The sequence below is a fragment of the Venustampulla echinocandica genome (genome assembly GCF_003357145.1).
Source record: "Venustampulla echinocandica strain BP 5553 chromosome Unknown scaffold_5, whole genome shotgun sequence".
Classification (NCBI taxonomy): Eukaryota; Fungi; Ascomycota; class Leotiomycetes; order Helotiales; family Pleuroascaceae; genus Venustampulla; species Venustampulla echinocandica.
The window spans coordinates 1037081-1049777 of NW_022474210.1; the positions used below are offsets into that span (position 1 = coordinate 1037081).

The 12697-nt window shown below is 49.2% G+C and overlaps 3 protein-coding genes across 3 annotated transcripts; 2 read left to right on the top strand and 1 right to left on the bottom strand.

Annotated features, from left to right (window-relative positions):
- Positions 1–159: 159 nt before the first annotated feature.
- Positions 160–1378, top strand: BP5553_07258 (Ribosomal protein L5; the record flags this gene model as incomplete). Its single annotated transcript, XM_032015881.1, has 4 exons — positions 160–413; positions 466–1064; positions 1115–1203; positions 1253–1378. 4 exons carry the CDS (start codon positions 160–162, stop codon positions 1376–1378), a joined length of 1068 nt encoding a protein of 355 aa, XP_031868150.1.
- Positions 1379–1675: 297 nt separating this feature from the next.
- On the bottom strand, positions 1676–2761 carry BP5553_07259 (uncharacterized protein; the record flags this gene model as incomplete). Its single annotated transcript, XM_032015882.1, has 2 exons — positions 1676–2629; positions 2681–2761. The coding sequence occupies 2 exons, from the start codon at positions 2759–2761 to the stop codon at positions 1676–1678; spliced, it is 1035 nt and encodes a 344-aa protein (XP_031868151.1).
- Positions 2762–3337: 576 nt separating this feature from the next.
- BP5553_07260 (Uncharacterized protein) lies at positions 3338–5408 on the top strand (the record flags this gene model as incomplete). The annotated part of the gene is made up of 3 exons (XM_032015883.1): positions 3338–3383; positions 3432–3644; positions 3697–5408. The coding sequence occupies 3 exons, from the start codon at positions 3338–3340 to the stop codon at positions 5406–5408; spliced, it is 1971 nt and encodes a 656-aa protein (XP_031868152.1).
- Positions 5409–12697: the final 7289 nt, after the last annotated feature.

Here is a 12697-nt window from a genome sequence, read left to right on the forward strand (position 1 = left end):
ACAGAGTACGAAGCACAGAGTCCAGGATGATGAAGGCGGTGCCGGGGTCGGGTCCCACAGCCTCGTGTTGATGCCTCAGAAATATTTTCTGGGTGCCTGGCGAAGAACATCTCTCTCGAGATTTTGGCTGCTCTCCAGTCGCGTCAAACCATCTGCATCATGGCATTACAAGAGCTGCCGTCCGCTATGCGGCAATTGGCAAATAGACATGCTCGGTCGACTGCAGTGGCTATCGGGCAATTCCCCCGTCGATATGCATCGGGGCAGGCTGCGGCAGTCCAGGAGGTCTCGGAAGACTTGCAAGACCTTGAACCTCAATCCTCCCTCTCGACGAGGTTCTCACCAAAGAAAGCTGCAGGATTTGACCCCGTAAAGCGGGCGGAAGGCCGCAAGATAGAGCTTCCCTCCAGTCGGTACGAGTGCTGTCGATTGCCCTGCAGAATTCCCATGCTTACACCTTTCCAGATACCAATATCGATCCCCAAGATACTATCGAGGCCCGCTGCATCCTCATCAACCTCCTCCAACATCAGATCCTGCCTCGCGCCAATTTGTGCCTGGCCCGTTTTCTCATACCCGGCTCGAACAAACCTTCCAATCTACCATTGCATCGGATCTCATGACCCTAGGGTATGCTCACAGGCCTCCCGGAACCGTCGACATTCCAAAATCAGATCGTTTACGAACATGGGACGACTCCTCTCCATACCACAAGAACAGGCCAAAGCGCGGGCCTAGAGGCCCAGAGGGTGTTCTCCGATTGATAGAGCGAGATATCAGCTGGCGCAATATTCCAAAAATTCAGGGCGTGACGGTTCACAGCATGGTCAAGGGGGCAATGGATGATTCTGCATATTTGCATATCGCCGGGATGGCACTCCAAGCCGTGACTGGAGTAAAACCAAAAGTTTTCAAGGCGACGCAGGGTGTAGCTAGTTTTGGAATTCGTCAGGGGATGCCAATCTCGTTGACTTGCACTCTACGCAATAACCAAGCCTACGAGTTTGTTGACAAATGTATAAATCTCGTGCTTCCAAAATTGAAGGATTGGGAAGGTGTTGAGGGTATGTACTTCTTCATCATTGACGCTGGATCAGATTGCTAACTGGAGTAGGAACAACCGGTGATAGTAGCGGTAATATCAGCTTCGGATTCAACAGAGACGGCGCATTGTTGTTCCCTGAAATCGAGGTCAACTACGATGTAGGCACCGATTCTATGTTGCAAAAGTTTAAATGCTAATGGGGAGTAGATGTATCCGCCAAAGATGATTCCAGGTTTCCACGTTACCATCCATACTTCTGCGACCTCTGATCGACATGCAAGGCTCCTTCTTAGCGCAATGGGTTTGCCCTTCCACGGAAAGCTGGTGGACTAGACAATGTTGCAGGACTAGGAGTTCGGTGCTAGATATCATGTACACCATTTGTATACTATCTGTAATGGAAGATATTGCACAGCATTTACGTTTCGCTTATCCTATCCAATATATACATACCTACATAGCTACTAGATCCCTACGTGCACCGTTGTCAAGAGCGAATCAATAACTGAGGGTTCCTCCAAGTATGCAGAGACGAAAAAGGAGTGTGATAATCTAAAAGAAGTTCACATGGGCTAGACTGTCAGTCGGGGCATGTGTAATAATCACAAAGACGAAGGGTTTGCGGAGTACCTAGGTATGGTACTCGGTGAGAACTACTAAAGCTGGAGGTTCAGTATCCGGGCAGCGGGCAGGTGCAAGAGCCTCCAGGCGGTCATGCAACTCTTGAGCTGTATCTAGTTGCATCTCCCAACATTGTTTGATGACTGCTCCGCAACTGACGTGCGTTATATCAGGGAACATATACATTCCATATAGCTTCTCAACCTCATCGCTTGGAGCCTCTTCGTGGGGGTATTTCCCTACCATTATGAAATAAATCAAGGATCCTAGACTAAATATATCGTCTTTGAAAGCTGGCGGGGCATCCTCGTCAAAGCCGGGAGGTAAGAATCGCGTACCGGAAACTACGGACGGCGTAGAACCCAATAGCGACCCACCGCCAAAATCCGAAATCTTTAAGTTTAGGTCGCCATCGAGCAAGAAGTTTCTTGGCGAGATGTCGCAGTGTACGGCAACAACAGAATGAACAACACTCAGGCCTTCAGCAGCCTGCCTTGCCCATCGGTAGCGGAGCTCGAGGGTTATATTGTCGTGGTTTTCTCGGATATACTCGCGAAGATTGCCGTTCTCCATATACTCCATTGTAAGGCAGCAAGATTTCGAGTCCCATTCGACGATTCGTGGTATACTTCTATGACTACCAATCTTCTCGTATATCGAAGCCTCCAAGCACATATTGTAGCAATGTTTTTTATAGAGGAGGGGGTGTGGTTTGGGGGTTTTGACTATGTTCCCAGATGGCAACTGTTCAATAAATGCGGTCCCTCCCGTAGCTACACGATTGCCTTTGGTCACATATATCACTTCGCCAGGCCGCGGCTCCCGTGCTTCGAAGCACTCTGGTGGTAGGTCCGGTCTTGCCTCTCTCTCCCAGGGACCTGGGACGCGGATGTATCTAACGGTACTCATGCATTCTGGCTTAGCAGACTCGCCTGCTCCCGTTGGAGGAACAAAGGTAGGACGCTATAAAATACAAGTGTTAGATTAAAAGTATGATATGAGTTTGGGACAGACCTTCCGTGACTCCTCCTCGGCGGCCCCGACCAGGTGTTCGCTGCACATAGGCCTTCGAAATGGGTGGATAGCTGAGAGCATGTCGAAAGCTCGAGGACATGCCTGAAGCTGGGTTTGGTAGCTGTTGATAAGCTGCAGGTAGCTGTGCTTTGCCAGAACTGGACGGATAAACCCGTTCGGAGAATTATTTTCGCTTATATAAAGTAGCTTCCCACGGCCCTACCACTGTCAATGTCAACTACTGTCAGATACAGCAACATATAATGTTTGCTATGTATGTATAAGAAAGTTTTCTTTGCTTGTATCATTCCTTCAAGAAACAATCGTGGAACTTCTAGGGGCAGCATCAGACGCCTAGGTAGGTTCGTATGCTTAGAGTACCGAACGTCTTCCATGGCCGAAACACTACGCCAACGGTTGGACTTTGAGTTATAAGAACTTTAATTTAACGCAATCTGCAGATGGAGAAGAGGTGGCCAGTCTTGCAAACTGGCCTTTATCGATGCATAGGTAGGTGGCACAGTTGCCTGTGATCTGATATTCTCGACCAGTGACAAATTCTGTCTTGCGAGCCGACGATACGACCCACTTTGTAAGAGCAGATACGCTCTGGCAGTGTACTTCTCTCACTTTCGCCAGGTATAGTATTCGATTCTAATGGGGGGCCCTCAGAAAGTCCAGGTTTGGTCTAAAAATGATGACAGTAAGAAACGTACCCTGCTTCAATTTCCACTGTGCTGAACAAGAACAGCCTTACTGCTAGAGTTTTCTTGGTGCCTTTTGGAAATCCCATCCACCGGAAATCCCTGGCAGTCCCTAGACATCGTGTTCCAGCTAGAGTCCCCATCTAATAAGGTGGTCGAGCCCTTCCATAGCCATGACGATATCTATCTCCTCCATCTTGACCACGAAACGCCCCCAAAAAGATTATACCAGAATCTTTCGGCTCGTCCAAAGCATTCCAGTTCTTCTTGCAATGCCTCCGCGCCACAAGCGCATCTAGTCCAGGCCAAAAGCGTGTAGCGAAACTTATCGCCCCCTTGCAAAAGGGTATATAGTACGCTCAGACATTGTTCCTCTGCGCCTTCGGGATTCTCAATACGTTGAGGCGGCATTGTCTTTCGCTGAAACCCTTGAGAGTTACAGTGGCCGTTCAATTGCACTTTCTGATGCCAATGACCTACCAGCACTCTTCTCCACCGCCACCGCCAGTCTCCTTCTGCGTCATGATTCCGAACGTGGTTCAAATGCCGAGTTTGAAGCGTTGTCTCTGGCCGTGGAATCGGAACTCGAGAACAGACTCTCATTTCCCTGGATATTGCCTGGAGCGGCGAGACGCAGAACACTGGTGCTAGTTGACGGGAATAGCGCACACCCCGACAAATGTGGTACTGGGTATGGCTTCTACCTTGTAGCCATCGAGCTCGGCATCAACCTAGTCGTGCTAGACAATGCAGGACACTGGCTTGAAGGTCCCGACTATGCACACTGGCGCGAAGCTTTTATCCCCACCCGGTTGACCAACCCACCCGAAGAAGACTTGGCCAACCGAATTGTCGAATCCGTGAAGGCTTATGGCAAGCCGGTGGATGGCATAATCACTTTCGCTGACTCTTTCTGGGTCTACGTCGCTCGAGCCGCGCAGCAGTTGGGTCTTCAGACCTCTTCACAAGACGCGTTCAGAATTGCCACGAACAAGTACCTGACAAGCGTATTTGTCGGGAATGAGGCCTATTGCGCGTCTAGTCTGGACGAAGCTCTCGATATTGCTAAGAAACCCGAGCTTTCCTATCCGCTCATCGTTAAGCCTTGCGATGGCTGGAGTTCGGAAGGAGTATCCCGCGTCGATTCCCTTGACGCGCTCACAATGGCCATCAATGCCATCGATACGTCTCGCCACGGATCCGAATTTGTCATAGAGAAATACTGCGCTGGGCCAGAAATTGATGGCAACTTTGTCCTCCTAGACGGCAAGGTCCTTTTCTTCGAAGTCTGCGACGACTTCCCCAAGTCGGCCGACATCAATGGCCCCAGCGTAGGCTCACTCACCATCTTCCACGAGTTGGACAGTGTATACCTGTCAGCTCTACCATCTCAGGAAATAAATCTGCTTCGCAACAGCTTCCTGGACACGCTACTTAAGCTAGGTCTCAAGGACGGCATCATGCATCTGGAGGGCCGTGTCGAGTACTCGTCGGTTGAGTACAAACCAACGCAGAGCGGAGGTCTCGACCTGTGCCCTTGTGACGACACCAATAAACCTACGAAGCAGCAGCCAACAGCCTGGCTCATCGAAATCAATCCGCGTCCTCTCGGCATGACGGGCTCACAGATCGTCGAATCCACCTATGGAATCGACTACTGGGGCCTGGCCTTGCTCATCGCCGTAGACGACAAGCCTCGTGTTCACGCTCTTTCCCAACCGTTCAAACACGGGGCACAGCATACCTGCATCATGGTCTTCATTTCTACTGACTATCCCTCCTCGTGCCAAGGCATCTTTGACTCGGAGGACATTTGCGCTGACTTGATGGCCCGAAGACCAGATCTTGCCAAACATATCAGTCGATGCACGTGCCTTGTCAAGCGAGGACAGAAGGTGCCGCATCCGAGTTCAGGCTTCAATACCTTTCTGGCGTATTTTAACGTTTTTTCGAGAGCGGGGAGGGACGAGGCGCTGAATTTGGCAAGGCAGGTTAGGAAGGAGGTCCGTTATTCGTTTGTTTGAAATGTAGTTTGGCCCCATCGATAGCCATGTGAAAACTGGATCATGGACATACATAGTAAATGGCAAATAAATACTATCCCTCCTTCCGATTCAATCTGATGGACCAGGGCGTGATTTTGGATTCCTAACCAGGTTTTCAACTAGTTAGATTAATTCTTAGTCCAACCGTATTTCTCATCACTTTTACCCCTTCGTCTGGTTAGCCTCCTCTTTACAGATCCCCCCATTACTCAAAATGGCCAGGGTTTCAGAAGTTTTTGTCGAGGAGCCCGAGACCGTTGATGTAGGTAGAGCGCAGGGGAGTTGGCTAGTGTTATACCTGTCCATCTATTCCGCTACTAGTATTACGCCTAACTGATATACCAAATTAAGCAAAATAAGTAAAGCAACCACTCCTACTTATACACTACTTAACTTATATTTTGCTATGCTTACTCGTACTCTTCTCTTATTCAATAGAGTAATTTAGAGTAGCTTATATCAGTTGTTCTAGTTATTCAACTTAAGTTGTTATTTTAATATTCTTATTTACTCTAAATTACTCATGAATTATCTGAATAAGTAATATTTTTGTCAGGATTAATTGTTAGCTACATATCCCATTATTTTATCTCTCTTACGCCAATAACTTCTGTGGGAGATAAAAGCTACGTGATAGTGCAAATTCCCTATTATCTGTTTCCATATTTTTGCTTTGTCTCACGAGCCTATGTTTTGCTTAAGATAAAGTTTGTGTAGTTTTTCAACTTTTCTATTTTTCCGTGCTAGCAATCAAGTATTACTACATATAATATCCCCACAATATTTGCTAGTTTCCTATTAAGGATTTTATTTCTGCAGGATATAGCTTTATTAAAATTATATGAGTTTATGGCAGTTTTTTTGGGAGTTCGGGTGGTTGGAATAGGGGCTTGGGAGGTTCATACCGGTCCCTCTCTTGATCTATAAAAGTAAAATATATTATTCCCAACTTCGAAGTCTTTGTTTGGGTTTCAAGGTTGCTGTCGGTCTTCCTTGTCTAATATTCGGATATTGTTTGGATAATAAGAGCATCTGATATGCTGCTCATCCTTTTTTAAAGTCATGTTGTAGGGTATTTTCAAATTTATATTATGAGAGAACAAACCTCGCTGAAGCAAGAACACAGTGCATCATTCAGGCATCATTTTCATGGGTATTTCCGCACTTCAACGCCGTTCAAAATACTCCTCTTGTTAGTGGTAGGAAATTTGGTATTAACCCCACCATTGAATACGCTGCTGACTGTTGTTTTGAATCATATTAAATGGGAAATATATAGCATCATCCAGCGGATTTATAACATTGACTATCCTCCATTCATCGTCCTAGAACTGTATTTTCTATCCTGAATATGTAAAGAGGTGATTCAAACTGACTAATTTTCCTGTTCAACGTTTCGGGTGTGACAATAACCACAACTGGATCCCAAAGAGGCAGGTTGTTCCCATTACCTACGGGACATACGTATTATAGGCAAGGAAATCACGCATAACACAGTTGATTTGGGCGCTGTGACACGACTCGTCATGCCCCCCATTCTAGTTGACAGGAGATCCGAGCTCTCAGATTGCTCCAGCCATGATATTCCATGCTCCATTCATCTATCTCCAGGGAAATATTTGCCGTAATCGGTTCCTTCTCGCCACATATCCATCCAGAAAGTATTCGATTAGAAGATTCAAACGATAGGCACTGTCATCACTCTTGTTAGTCCTTGAGAGACCGTAGGAGTCACTGGTAATAAAGGTACGTACTTGCTGCGAACTTCCTTGATTTCAACTCTGTGAGATAGCCTGCCATATCAGGGATCCAGGGCACAATACTGTTACCTTGTACCTGGATCGCAATGCATTCATTTTCATTTAAAACACCTATTCTGGGAACACCAGCATGAATGTGTATGAAGGATTCCTTGCCCAGCTTGCCACCTTACATCGACAAGGTCATCCACCAGCAAGAGATGCATGAGTGCCATCTAAGATTTTCATTTGTGGCTCATCAGCTTTATGGATCTTCATCTCTAAAAGCAAAGGGTGGGTAGGACATTCAGTACCAAGGTACATGGCAGGGAAGGCCCTAGAACACCTGGAAACTGCAACCTTTTCGAAATAATGGGGAGGAAAGGGTTGCAACGACTCAGCGCCTCTTCTATCACCTTGCCGCCTCTTCTATCACCTTGCTGGTGCCTTCTCAACCGCCTTGGAGATCCACACGGCACAACCCACGTTTTCGAACCATCGAGACACGTTTTGGCCATCCCAATATGAAGCCCCTTTGCCACATTATGACATTGGATCAGTAATCTTGGAAGATCCATCCCTCCTGCTTGTACCTGCCAATAGCATCTTAATTCCCGACGTCAAGGTCCCCGAGTTTCTGCGGCGGTGCTTGACGAAACCTTTCGGTCCGAGGCCAGAAATCGGACCTCTCACTTTCACGGCTGTCTTAGGTTCCAAAGCAGGTTTTCGAACGGGAATTAGACGCCCTGTGGCGGGATTTTAAGCTGGTGGCAAACCCGCGAATATGTGGCTTATGGAATTTGCCTACAATCTACAGCCCGAGCTCTATGAATGAGAAACATACTTCGTATAGCAACAAATTAGACCTATGGGTTTAATATTTCCTAACTAAGGCGATTGATAACAAACTAATTGTGCTGCTAGAGAAGTACCAACACAGTAATTTTCAAGAATATCTCTAACTGGTGCGGGTACTAAGTCAGTTCTCGGAGGAACGTTACGCCTGTGAGCCTTGTTGTTTGGCAAGGGAAGCATGGGTGGGTGAGGCGCTTCAGCCTTCACCTACCCCAGACTTCGTAGGGGGACGCCTTATGGAAATATGATATCATATAGAGAAGTTGGGTATTGTTGGCACTGGACTGAAAGGACCTGAATTAGCTTTCCCGCCAACTACTTCAGCTGTCGTGCAAATACCACTAGATTGCCCAGTTCTGGGGCAGGATCGGGGGAGTTAGCATTGACGAGTTTTAAATGAAGCGGGGACGTTTAGGCCGTTTTAAGATTCTGGACTTCCTTTTGCTTTCAGATAACTCGTGGGAGTGACGCCCGTCATATTACGCAATATCGTCCCTAGAACATATCCCAACGAGGATCGTGATAGCGAGTATTCTAGCTTCTTACACTTAGTGACCTAGCTTGGTGCAGCAGAGCTAGAGCGGAGGAATTTGATACAAACATGTATAGACCCTCGAGGATGGCTCAGTGCTGCAGACCGACCTTGAAGAAACGGATGGTTGGATGCGATTGGAGACGGAGCTTTTTGCCAGCTGCAGGTCCGTCGATGCAAGTCAAGTCGAACAGAACTGCAGCAGTTGGGTTTCATTGGACACATGGCAGGATGCTAGGTCGGGGGATAAGTATATGAAAAGTGACGAAATGGCTTGAAGATGGAGAGAGCGCCATGAGCCGTCCTGAGCAGCTGGTGTGTGCCAGTTTCACGGACAAGGTCTGGGGTGTATCTGGGAATCTGGGACCATGGCGTACGGCTACTGAACCGGGGAAGCTAAACGCTGGAGTTCCCCGTCGGCGAGCGTTGCCTCTTTGCCCTTAACCAGGTAAGCATCACCATAACTACCGCTCGCTTACCCTGGTTTGCCCCCCGGGGGACTCTAAATATGTTCCGTATCAGGGGTAGACCGTGTACGGTTCTGTGCTACGGAGTGCGAACGAAGTAGTACATGCATGTTACGGAGTATACTGTAAGGCATGCTTCGTACGCATGAGGATAATATACGGGGCACTGTGCGTAGCATCTAGTCTGTACAGTAGCTGCAAACTATGTTTTGTACCTGAACCAGTCCGGGGGGGGGGGAGTTCCGATTAGTCGATCAGACCTGAAACCGGCTTCTTGCCGAGGTAATACGATCATACGGAGTACAGCAGCAAAGACGCACGAAGTAGGAAGGACTGAAATACTTCGAAATTCTTGCTTTACCGGACGATCGCACAAGCCAGTTGGAGAGAGCATTTTGATACTGTACCAAGCCCTTCGTGCTCCCTACAAGGGTTCACGATCAGGTTACCTCGTAGGGATTTCGAGGATTAGAGTCGTGGGAGCTATCCGGCCCGTGGATGTGGGGCCGGCCGTCCGTCCGTCTCTATTTTAGTCGTTGCAATTGCAGCGAGCATCCTCGTAAAGGGGCAACCTGCAAAAAGGGGCAAAGGGGGCTCTGTGCGTGGTTGTTTATTGTTTACTTACCAAGGGAGCGCTACGACCCGTACGGGAGCTAGATATCCGGCAACGAGAAGTGCCGGCTCTGACTGATAGAATGGTACTCGTCAGAGGGTTGTGTCTACAGGATAGGCATGTCACGTGCACAACGTCCTGAGTTGTATTACACAATTGATACCGGTAGCAGTTCCTCGGAGACCTTCTCTGCTCGCCTCATATTGCTTGGTTAAGTTAGATAGATACCAGAAATGAGCAGAGCCAGGGAAGGCCAGCACCTCATCCTTCGTGGGGAAAATATCACATTATCATATCCCACTCTGGTTCACCGTGGTCCCAAACTCCCTCCCCCCTCCCCCCACCTCCTCAGCCCCTAAAAACCCCCCACGAGCAGGGCGATTGGCTGCGACACTCCTTGTCAAGCTTCAGTCTTTCTCCCACAACCTCACAAAGAACACAAAGCATCACTTTCAACTCTCCAGGAACTATGCGCTGCAATTTGGCTGATTGCACGCCATTTATGATCTCAGTGGTTGGTGTTTTGGGGGTTATTAGTTGGTTTTAGCTGGCATCACGTCACGTGGGGGAAATCCGTCTCAGGCAAGGTACCTAGGTACCTAGGGATTTGGAGGCTTGATTCCAGGAATGGCATCAACATTAGCATCAACAGCAACATCAATATCGACATCAACACCAAAAGAAGACAGGGCAGCGGCAAAGCGCATTCCTCGCACGCAGTGCCGTCACCAATACATCCGCAGCGACCGGGTTTCCGGACTGCCCATGAGATGGAACAACCAACCAACTAACCCACCTCCCAGGCTCTTGGAGCTCCTGCGTATGCGTATGCGTGGCCATGTGCGCTGAAGGATGGTGCGCCACAACAAGTATCATAATGATAATAACTCTCCTATTATCTCGACGATCCCCCTGGAACTCTCGTGCGAAGGTACGGAGCACTCTTCTTGCTTTAACCGCGAGTGCTAATAATAATCGCGAGTCGTTTTAGCGTTTCGTTTTCCACCGTAACCCCGAGGATGATCGATCATGGATTCCTGGTTGGTTATTATGCTCCTTGAGGGCATGAAGTTGAATTACAAAATCTGCTCGCCGCCTGCAAAGGCCAAGGCACGCAAGCATTGTCAGCACCGTCCCTCTCTCTCCCTCCGCCTGGAACCAGCCCCGGAAGGATCGACTACGACCAGAGTTCTGGGTCCCACTTGACAGGGAAAGAGAGATGCACGTTGGTCCAAGCTACCCAGGGGGCCTGCAAAATGATGCTGGCGCCCATGCCTAGCACACGAGCTAGGACACTGCTTTGGGCAGTGTTAAGTACCGTATTTACTCCGTCCAAAGCTCAACATAGCGGCCAACGCTTTTCGGGAACTAGAGGGACCATTCCAAGCGGCAGTCATAAGAGCACGTGCGGAATACAACGCGAGTACTACGTACTACTTACAAAGTGCTACCTACGATATTATGATGCTGTGTTTCCCCGCGGAACATTCCGTCCGGTGATCCTCTCTCGGTCCGTGGAGTTTCCGTCTGATGTAGAGGCTTCGCCCGAGTTGACAGTGTTCCGAAGCCGCAAATTTCCACCGGGCGTACGAAGTACCCCCACTCACAAAGCCGTTCAAAGAATACACGACTCTTGCGGGATGATAATGTCAACAGAAGAAAGCTTTGAGCAACAAGGAGACACGTGTGGATTCGGTTCGTGCCGATTATGGAGCCGCCATATTGACCATTTTGCACAAAGTACGCTCAGTGCGGTACAGGCGGCACAGGGTGTAATATTCGTCCAGCAACGCCCAAATACTCCTATCGGCGCCTATCCAGACGTGTCTCTGAAGGTAGCGCGCCTTTATCGGGGTTGTCGATTCCCCGGAGCCACTACTGGCCTGGACCCCTGGAAGGAATTTCTTGGCTATTAATTAGTATGCTGCGGGCGATAAGCCTGTTGGCCATACGAGAATAATGGCGACAATAAATTGGAAGCCCAAGCAAACCGACCTTCGTTACGAAGTACCGCGTACCTCGTCGCCCGGCCTGGTGGAATTGGCCGTAGTTTGGTTGCTGGACACGTCGGCGTGTCAGCAAAGCCAGTGTCGTGCAAGGGGCGGTTCTGGGGCCCCGGGCAACGACAGGCCATCATCGAAACCATTTCCGTGGGCGTGGGAAACTATAGCCCGTGGGCTGAACACTCCCCCCAGCGCGAACTCCCCCGAGGCTCAAACTCCCGTTTGATTTTCGGAGCTTGAATCGCCCACGGGTTGAGGGCACATGTTGCCACTGAACCACAGATGCTACCCGCCAAACAAAACGTCTTGGTTCAAGCAAAGCCATAAGCTGAGCTTAAAGCATCCTGCCAGGGTATGTATGGGCATGGGCTTGGGGCAACAGGTACAGCCCACAAGGTACGGGGAACCTGAGATTGGAGATTGTTTCTGCAAGTTCTAACTAATTCTGTCCTAGACCTGCTGGCTACCTGAATCTCTTCCGCAACGTGGCAAAAGAATCGAGACATGACTATTAGGAGGGGAAACGGATGATGGGCCAGAACCCGCTGATCGGGCCCGACGTGGTCATATATACCTTAGTTGCGGAGAGCCTACAGCATCACCCGCTGTCACTGATGCCGATTCTCAGACACCGCCGCCGAACCGGGAAACCGCCCAGCCTGAATAAATAAACTTCGAGGCGCGTTGAGCGCTTCATACCGCGATTGGACGACGAATTCTTGGGTCCCGACGAGCCACATCTCTTCCTCTCCCGCTCAAGACAGGCCTGAAGGCATCCCGGGCAGGGCGTTGCCAGGCCCAGGGTGGTTTGCCCTTCTCTCCGAGTCAGTCGCATTATTTGATCGTGCATCTGCCACCAGCGCGCAGTGCAAGGTCTAGTACTGTAGTATGCAATGCAGTCTCAATCTCAATCTCATAACCAAAATCCCAGATCGTGTTTGGTGCTGCGCAAGACCCCTGATCCATGCCCCTGAGCTGTGTTTCTTTGACCTTTTCTTGCGCTGATGCTGGGTGCACATCGCTGTGGCAGACACCGCCCCAAGCCCCCAAGCCCCCAGG